This window comes from Lytechinus variegatus, chromosome 12 (genome assembly GCF_018143015.1).
Source record: "Lytechinus variegatus isolate NC3 chromosome 12, Lvar_3.0, whole genome shotgun sequence".
Lineage (NCBI taxonomy): Eukaryota > Metazoa > Echinodermata > Echinoidea > Temnopleuroida > Toxopneustidae > Lytechinus > Lytechinus variegatus.
Window position 1 is genome coordinate 17823930 of NC_054751.1, and position 10118 is coordinate 17834047.

Genomic DNA, 10118 nt, shown 5'->3' on the forward strand with positions numbered 1-10118 from the left:
AGCAAGCACCTAAGCCTTCTCCAGAAGCGTCCACCTCAATGATGAAACTTTCATCAAACCTTGGATAAGCCAACACAGGAGCTTGTACCAAAGCCAGTTTAATAGCTCTAAAAGCGGTCTGTTGCTCTTCTTTCCAATAAAACAAGGGCTGAGGAACCTGATTCTTCTTTGCAGAAACCTCATGCAAAGGCTTAGCAATTCTTGAAAAATCTGGAATAAACCTCCTGAAATAAGAAGCCAGTCCCAGAAACGAACTCACTTCTCGACCACTCTGTGGAGTTGGCCATGAATGAATCTTCTCAACTTTGTCATCATCAACACTAATCCCTTCTTCTGACACAACATGTCCAAGATACTTGACCACCTTCTTCATGAAAGCACATTTCTTTCCTTTTATTTTCAATCCCTTGGACTTCAGCCTAGTCAAAACTCGACCCAAACGGTCTACGTGCTCATCAAGAGTACGGGAGAAGACAAGGATGTCATCTAGGTATAAAATGACTTCAGTCAGATTCAGATCCCCTAGGACATATTCCATTGTTCTTTGGAATGTACTGGGACTATTGCACAAGCCTTGTGGCATGCGAAGGAATTCATAAAGTCCCCACGGAACTCTGAATGCTGTCTTCTCAATCGAATCTGGATGCATGATTACTTGAAAGTACCCATGTGCGAGATCTAAAGTGGAAAAATAACATGCACCAGACAAAGCCTCCAATGTCTCATCAATTCGAGGAAGAGGGAACGAATCTTTCACTGTTCTAGCATTCAACAATCTATAGTCTATGCACAATCGCAGAGATCCATCTTTTTTCTTCACTATTACTATGGGACTTGCATAAGGACTCTTTGACTGTCGGATTATTCCCTGATCCAACATTTCTTGCAACATTTGTTTAACATCATCTACTTGAGCAGGGGGCAAACGTCGATATGGTAGCCTTATAGGAGGACCTTCTACAACTTGTATTTCATGAGGTACCACAATGCATTCTCCCAAATCAAATGAGCCCTCAGAAAAGGCATCCTTATGCTGAGCCAATAATTCAACAATCTTTTCTTCTTCAACCACTGACAAACCCTCCAATTTCACTCCTTTAGGAAGATCTACACCATCTCTACTACCTGCCTTGTTGGTATCCTCCTTAATACTGGGAGTCTGATCAGTAATAACATCGTATACTGACACCAACAGGCTACCCTCTTCCTGAAATTCTACATGGACTTCCTGCTTCCTACTCACTGCCTGAGCTTCTGCTACTGGCGTGTGAGGGGGGATTCGTACCTCATGCTCAGAACTATTCTGTACCAATAACTCCACTGAATCTCCCCTAATGCTTTGGGAGCCTTCCACTGTACAGAGTGTTGGATCAAACCTACTCAGCGTGTCCTTCACCAATACCTCATCTGTATCAAAAGCACTTGACTGAACCTTACAAACTACTCTTCGAACAGACAAGGGTGGAAGAACTTCCTCAGAGCTCACACTAATATGTGTAGAGCAACCAGCCAACTCATCTCCGCAGCCTTCTTCTTTTGGTTTAAATGATTGAGATAAAACCGACTCCATCATCTTAGAAGGCAACCGACGAAGGATATTACAACCTAACAAGATGGGATGTTCGCATTGAGCAGAACGACAAACCTCATCGTGAGTCACAAGGAAGCTACCTACTAAATCGTGACCTTCAATATTTATAGGGACTTCTACATATCCTTCAACAGGAACTTCAACTCCACCTACCCCTACTACGTTTACAAACAAACCATCAAGCTGTTGTAGACCACCATCCAAATCTTTAAGCTGGGAATGAAATACCGATGAAGGAATTATGGAAGTCTCCGCCCCAGTATCAAACACACAACCAAGTTCAACATCTTTGAACCGGACCTTGCCTCGAGGACTGTGAGAGATCAACTTCTGGGTTAACACGCTACTCTTAGTATTACCTACACCACTAACTCTCACACTTGGACTATCCATTGGAACATTTGGGGAAATTGGACTATTAGATATTACCGCTTCTGGACAATTCTTGCTAATGTGCCCTCGACCTTTGCAATTGTAACACAAAGTTGGCTCAGTGCATCTGGGTCGAATGTGCCCTTTCTTTCCGCAGTTGTAACATACAACTTCATTTTGTGGAACTTTAGGAGTGGTCTTCATACTATTAACCGAATCGGCTAAAACCGCCACCTGTTTACATAACTGATTCAAATGACCTCTTAGTTCACTAAGCTCATTAGTGTCAACAACTGACTCCCTATCACATGAAACTATTCCTATCAAAGGGTCCTCCATCTTCACTTCTTTTACCCCGATCTTACGAATAGATTCTTGGTCTCTAAAGAGATCCAATGCCTCTGAACGCATGTCCATGAAAGGTTTGCTTTTCATGGCCAATTCAATCCTACGTAATTCTCGCCTCACCGATGCCTCTCTGGCACCCCTTACAAAGCCTTCCTTCAAAGAAGTATCACGTAATGCGTGTAATGCTTTCTTTTCATCTTCAGAGGGAGCTGCCTGCTCCATGCGAGAATAGTACCTCATCAAATTCCTACTAAAGTCCGCCAGTGACTCACCATCCTTCTGAACACAAGAGTGAAAACTAGCACTCAGGGTCTGAAGGGATTCTACAGGACAAAATTGGGATTTAAGAATCTGAACCAACTCGTCATAGTCTTCTCTGACAGAATCCGCTCTACAAAGAATCTCTTCTTTCGCTATCCCACCTAAATGATCCACTAAGGCCTGAGCTTTGGATTTTCCACTTAACTTATAACAATTACTATAGGCCTCAAACTCATCTAACCACTCTTTCAGGGATGGATCCCCAGGAGACCTAGGTGGACCCCTGAATTTCTGTAACTTCACTTTGGGTAATTGTGGAGTCTGTTGCACACTCAATCCTTTTAAAACACCAGTCAAAGTTTGCAACATCTCCGCCATTTTTTCTTCCGCCATCTTGAGCAATCTACTACCTTCAACTATGTAACTACTATCTTAAGCTATCTCCAGGAAATCTAACTCCACAAGAAAAGATCCAGCCTATGCCATACTTAAATAAAGCCCTAGCAAAACTTATTCTTGCACCAGCCTCAATCACAGCTCTGAATCAATCTTCAAATACCTCATCCTATTTGTTTGTTTTTTGTTTCATTGCTATCCAAGGTCAAACCCATTTCAAAGTATACCCAAAATGATCAAATTGGAACCTAGTAACTATTTGATTCTCAGCCTAACCTATTGGATTTTTCTTCTATTTAACATCTATCATTAAATTAGATTCAAGCAACTCCGCTTTCAGCCATCGTTACAAAGTGCTGTGAAAGAAATAGGAGAAAAATAAATTGTTATTACACAGCTTAAAACTACTCTTAACTACGGCTGGAATCTGGATCAAACATCTGTACCCTCAGTCAGCTATGTTCAGCTACACCGCCCGTTCTCAACATCTCTGGAACTCAAATCGGGTCTCGGGAATCTACGAATAAACATAATCATTAATCATACCCTGTCTTACCATATTCCTATTCTTTTATCAAAATAGGATCAGTTCAGTTCAGTTCAAAATCTGGAAACAAGTTAGTCCATCTCTAACTGTCTTGAATATTACAGTCTCTTCTCTCCACCGCTACCATCACTCCAACTGTCCAAAGCTGTTGTCACTCTGTCGACGCTGTCACTCTCTCTGAAGCCGTCATCGATGCAACCGTCAGACGCTCTCATCTCCCCAATCGTTCGATGCGTCGTCACTGTAACCATCTGGCACTCTTGTTGCTCTAACCACCTGACGCTGTTGTCGTCGCACCAACCGTCTGATGCCGTCGTCGCACCAACCGTCTTAACACCTCCCTCGTTGAACCTGGGGTTGTCCCTCAGAATCGGCGCCTAATCCTGACCTATCCTGTCCATGACGCCATTTGTCGTAGGTCGCAATAGGTCACTTCCAAGAAGTACAAGGGGCACAACAGATTCATGTTCACTTGTCTTTATTTGTCCATCACAAGACAAAAATAAAAGAAAAAAAAACCCTGCAAGATATAAAGCAAGGCCATCGTAAGTATACAATCAAATAATGGCATTAATACATGAGTCGTCTTATTCTCAATTATTAAACATATGACGAAGACACCAGATGATGCCAATTACACTATAAAAGTTAAGTGTCTATCCTTTAGCAAATATCCTACAAAATGAGCATACTGTTGAAGTGTATATTATAGATAATGCTATAAAAACAGCATTACAAAAATAGGAATGCATTTCTGAATTCAAAATTATATTAAATGCGTCAAATTATAATTCAAGTTATGGATGCTTAATTCCTTGCAGCTAGCCTGCCTAACCATCCTTATCCTCGAATGTTTGTAACACTAACCAAACCTGAAGAATGGCAGACAAAGAGACCATCGTCATTATCCTCTCAATCAAAAATGACATACAAATCCCCTCAAATTGTAAAGCCTCACTAACTACACTCTTCAATGGCATCTCAAAATACCTCAATCAAAAGGACAGCATCCATAAGTCAAATCGGTTTCCGCACAAGAATTCATTTAAAGTTTTTGAAATGTACTCTATATTTATCTCAATTCTGATTTCAATTTAAATCAATAAAATCAATACAGTACAAACATAATATTGTACACCATGCACATAATTAGAATGTAGATCTTAGACCACGCCCAAATATAATGCAACAGCTTACCCAGGATCAACACCCACTCGTCACGTGATCGTGAACCACTCCAACACACTGGCTGGATTCAACAGTGTAGAAATTACTTGTACTGCTGTTAAACAAAGAACAAATCCAAAATTACTAACTCGTCTTACATACTTATATTACTTTTTTCATGCTAGCATTCCATTAAAATAATTTTCTCTGTATCAAGATAAAGACTTCTATCAGTTTCAACTTGATAAAATCCACCAGTTAACATTAGAGACTGAAAATAAGACAACTAACCATTCCAGTTATTTATCCATAATTGAAATTAATATAACAATTGTCCTAAAATTATATCAATCCTCATGTCTCAAGAGCTATATCTCATTAATCACAATATGCTCAATAGCTCTTTCATAATTTTTAACTAAACCATTCATACCACAGGCCTTTCCAAATCTAACATGTTTGTGTACATGTCCCACATATACAAATCTGTGTTACTTAATAATACTTGTTTGGAAATCAGTGAGTCTTGTCACAAAATAATTCCATCCTGATACTCTAATATGACTAACATTCACTACCAGTACAAATTACATTTCAAATTAAATGTACGTACCACACTTCGGAAGATCTAAAGTGTTGGGAATCACCGGCAACAAACTTTCACCCACAAAAATGTGATGCTACGCTGATGCAAGCTCAAGAAGGAATGAATCCCGATAACCTGCCCGATGCTACAGGTATTCTGCTCACATCACCAACCTAACCGTATCACTACGCCTTGCATCATTAAGACTTTCAATCTTTCACCTTCAACAGTCTTTCTAGATACCTATTTACAATGTACCTTTTAGCTAATTTGCATATCTTCCGACCATTAATTGGTTAACAAAATAAAAGTGCCTACGCTGTTGCTAAGTGGAACTAATTTATCTTTTACAGGAGTATCGCTCACTGATGAGTCTTCAGTCATGAACACGAGACAAAAGTCCAGCTGTGACTAATAAAAAAAGGAATCCAAAGAACCCTAAACTGATTTGTTTTCATTCATAAAAACCAGATGGATGCGATTCTTAGTCATGTTTAACAAAACAAGGAATCCAACAACCTCGCAACCCAGATGACACGTCCTATTGAAAACAAACTTTGCATAGCCAATCCCTAAAATTTCTTTAACTAAGAGGATGCCAAATCGAGCTTCAAATATCTTTATCTATAGAAGGAAATACTTTGGCTAAAACTCAACTTTCCACATTGATGATATGAGAGAGAGAGAGAGAGAGAGGGGGGGGGGGGGTCATAAATCATATGACCCGACCGAATTATTTTTCTGTTTCTTTTTTTTCTTCCTCATAGCAGAGCGAAACTTTAGCGACGGCGCGGCGGCGTCAACATTGAAATCTTAATCTATAAGGTTAAGTTTTTGAAATACCTCCTTAATTTAGGAAGTATATGGACCTAGTTCATAAAACTTGGACATAAGAAATAGTAGATATAACTGGAATTTTTAAAAGAGGAGAGGGAAGAGAAGCAGCTTTGGCAGCTGAAGCAAAATGACGTCAATTTCTGAAAGGCGTTAGATTAAATTCTCAGCCTTTAAAATTAATGTAAGTGGAATCCTCAATTTTTCTATTTTTGTTTGTCTCACTTTGCAGGCCCCATCTAGCGGATTCCGTTGGGACGTAATAGGATGGTTGATAGGCATCGTATTCGTCACCGCCCTATTGCTTGCCATGATGTTCATAGGGAACTCCAGGGGCTGGGATGCCGATGCTGGCTACTACCACAACGAGAGTGAGTCATCACAGGAACGCTTCTTGCCAGAACCTTACATCGAAGAACCTGGCGTTCCAGGAAGATATGGATCTGGAGCCTCGGCAAGATGGTACTACTGGCAGATACCTCCTGAAGAAGTCACAGCTTTGACCAGAGGCATCATGTGGCTATGTTATGTGACCCATCAGTTATTTGTATGGGGCTGCATCTACTATGCGCAAAGGTCTAAGACGGTCTATCCCAATCCTCTAGATGCTAAGTACTCCACCGACATGAAGAATTTTAATTGGATACCACTGATAGGCAACATGGTGTTCCATCTCTTTCATCTGGGACAGACCCATTGGACGTACGACGCTCTTGCCCAGGACGTGTCAGAAGCTAGCTCTCAAGGGTCTGTTATAATGCTGCTTGTGTTCGTCTTGATGATAGAGTACCGAAATCGTGGGATGGCATTTGGTTGGCCTTCCAAAGATGACACCAACAACATCAGCAACAAGCTCCGGCTTCCTTGGGGTCCACAGGAACTCATACGTCGTTACCATGGATATGCTTTCTCCTGGGCGGCCATCTACACATTCTGGTATCATCCTATGGAGAACACAGTCGGTCATGCCCTAGGGTTCACACATACCTGGTTGTTCATGCTTCAGGGAAGTCTCATGTATACGCAGTTCCATCTTAACCGATACTGGCGTCTTCTCCTTGAAGCATGGGTCATAATCCATGGTTCTGTGGTCGCTTGGCAAACCGGAGGTCCAGCTCTGAATGGCACATCGCTGTATCCAATGTTCATGTTTGGTTTCCTGTGGATCTTCACAATGACCCAACTCTTTGGTCTTCCCATCTTCAAATACATTCCCCGTCTGCTTTGGTTTCTTCCATTCGTCGCCTATATGGCCGTGGGGATCTACGTCTATGGTTGGGTCTTTTTTGACAAAGAAGGTCGCTACTGGATTCGCATGAATGAGATGATCCGCATCCCTGCAACGGAGTACCTTTGCGTAATCATCGCTTGGCTTGTCATGTGGTTCTTCCTCTGGATTGAAAAGAAAGTGAAAGCAGACAGGATCAACGAGCCTTTCCAACCACCTAGTATAGTCAAAGAGATCATGCACCTTTCAGGGGTAGTCTTCACCTACGCAATCATGGTCACAGTCGCCATTCTCATCCAAGCCTTGGATGTCAAAATGGACTTGATAGCCCTCATGGTCATATTCGTCATCATTTTCACGGTCGGTGTTGCCGTGACTTGTATGTTGCTTAAACAAATCATGCCACCTTATGCCGGGGACTTGACAGACACAAGCAACAATTCAAGAGTTTCTCCTACGTTTGACAACCCTGGTTTCAAAGTGGATGAGAAGAAGTTTTGAGATAACCTGTGACACAATTTATAGACTCATGTTCAAGTTTGCAATTGCTATATTTCTTTTCATCATACTGTGTTCAAGATTAGAATCAATCATACCAGACATCGATCTGAACAATTTCATTTTTTATATTTTATTGACCAACCTCGACAAGAAAGAACTATCCGAAAGTCGGTTTATTGGCCATTGGCAAAGGTCAATTAGATTTTGTATGTAAATAGCAGGCAATAGACACCAATATGTTACAAATTGACTTGCTCACTCTGATCATTTGCCTTTGTAATGTATTAATTTCAAATTCGCTCTGTACACGTCTGAATGGTACATCATGGACTGCCTTATAGCTGGAGACACAATCATGGGTGTCGATTACGCCATCCCCCCACCTGAAATGCGGAGGTATATCCCCCACCCCGTGATCGATACCCTATTTGAATGGATGATAACACAGGCCATCCCTTACCTGAATCAATGGGGGCGATATGTATATACCCCACCCCCTCCCCGGATCGACACCAATGTTGCATAATGTTGTTCTGAGTAGAGTCGTGTGATAAAATATTGCCCTAGTCTCTACACTGAGCAAAACTGTACTTATGTCTCTCTCAATGCTTTTCCATAATAAATTATGATAGTATTATTCAATCCTAATCGCTGTTTATGATGACAAAATACCTCATTAGATGACAGGAATGTATTTTAGACACATTTTATTGATTGATTCGGTTATGGCGATCTTGGTAAATACGACGATGCCGGTGTATTGTTTGTAATAATCATTGTCTTTACGTCAGGTTTTGACCGATGTTGCGCTTTTTGTTGATGAAGTGATTATTTAGCCTTATTTTTCTATTATTTAAATACTACTTCATGAAAAATGTGCAAATATGATCACAATTGTGTTTTGGTTGACATTACACTAATTGTCTTTCATGATAGTCTTGCTACAATATTTTTATCAATTTGAAAATGTATATATTTAATTTAAGATGATAATATTAAACAAAGAGTCATTATTATATATACGTAATCAGTGTATTAATTCTCTTCATTCTGCATAGGGACTGTAGAGCTATAATTGTAATACATCTACAGGGGACCAGGAACGATTTCTGAAGAGGGGTGCTGGATTTAAAAATGACAAGCAAAAACAAAAAACCACCAACTACAAAATAAAAGAGTTTTCCACTAAAACATGAAGGTGATTCTGGTCACAAAAAGAATAAAAATGGCAAGCAAAATACGGAAAAGGTGGGAAAACAACATCCAGCTTCCCATGGCCTCGTCGGCCTACATCCATGCTGTGATAAATCAAAACACCACACTCGATTTAGTTTGATGGTGCATGGTTGATTCAAACGAGAAAGTGTTTCATAAAGATTTCCCTACATCTACTTTGGCTATATAGAGGCATATAATCATAGGCGGATCCAGGGGGCGAGGGGACCAGCCCCCCTTTGGCGGAGCAAAAAAAGGGGCGAAGAAAAAAAAGGGAAAGAGAGGAGAAAAAAGGGAAAAGAGAGGAGAAAAAAGAAGGGAAACATAAGAGGATGAAGACGAGTGAATAAAATAAGATGAGGGTAGACTTGGAAAATTATTTAATGTCGGGATAAAAAAAATTCGCTCGCGCTTCGCGCTCGCATTGCCTTTTAGGTGATTTGCATATCTTGCTCAATATGGAGCTTAAGATATCAAATCTTGAAGTCGATTTACAAAACATATGTAAGCTCTGAAAGTGAACTTTCATTTTTTTGTTTGATTTACAACTTGATTTTAAAAAGTGCTCTGTCAAAATTTCTGTTTTGTAGTCTGAATATTAACATTTTCTGTTTGCTATTGAGAGAGTAGGGGTTAGATCAGGGAAAGAACGAGACAGTGAAGTATTTTTCGGGGGGGGGTGTTATATTGTCCCATCCCCAACTTGAGTATTAGATTAATTGAATTAATTAATCAAACAATTAATATTCGGATTACGGATACATTTCCGTTTTTACTTTTTCGGAAATCTATCCGAACTTCTTATCCGACGGAGAGAGATTCGCCACGGTACCGGATTAGTCTACAAATGTAGACCCACATCTGCAGTGTGTGTACCTCAGCTGATTCAACGAGTCTGCATAGCAGACTAGGTCTACTGAGGCTGCAGAAGTGGAATGGCTCGCTTCGCTCGCCCTTTCAGGCTGGTTTGCGAACCAGTAGCAGATCCCACCTCACGAGCCATTCAGAGTCTGCATAGCAGACTAGTACCGGATATTATTCGCTCCGGCTAGCTCCATAGAATAGATTAGGC

At 40.6% G+C, this 10118-nt stretch overlaps 1 protein-coding gene across 3 annotated transcripts in view; it reads left to right on the forward strand.

Moving 5' to 3' along the window:
* Nucleotides 1-8849, forward strand: part of LOC121425438 — a 28580-nt gene extending 19731 nt beyond the window's left edge. For all 3 annotated transcript variants that reach the window (XM_041621490.1, XM_041621492.1, XM_041621491.1), the window contains exon 4: nucleotides 6335-8849. In XM_041621490.1, coding sequence (XP_041477424.1) covers nucleotides 6335-7831 — 1497 coding nt within the window. In that variant the 3' untranslated portion in view covers nucleotides 7832-8849. The remainder of the gene's footprint in view (nucleotides 1-6334) is intronic.
* The last annotated feature ends 1269 nt before the right edge of the window (nucleotides 8850-10118 follow it).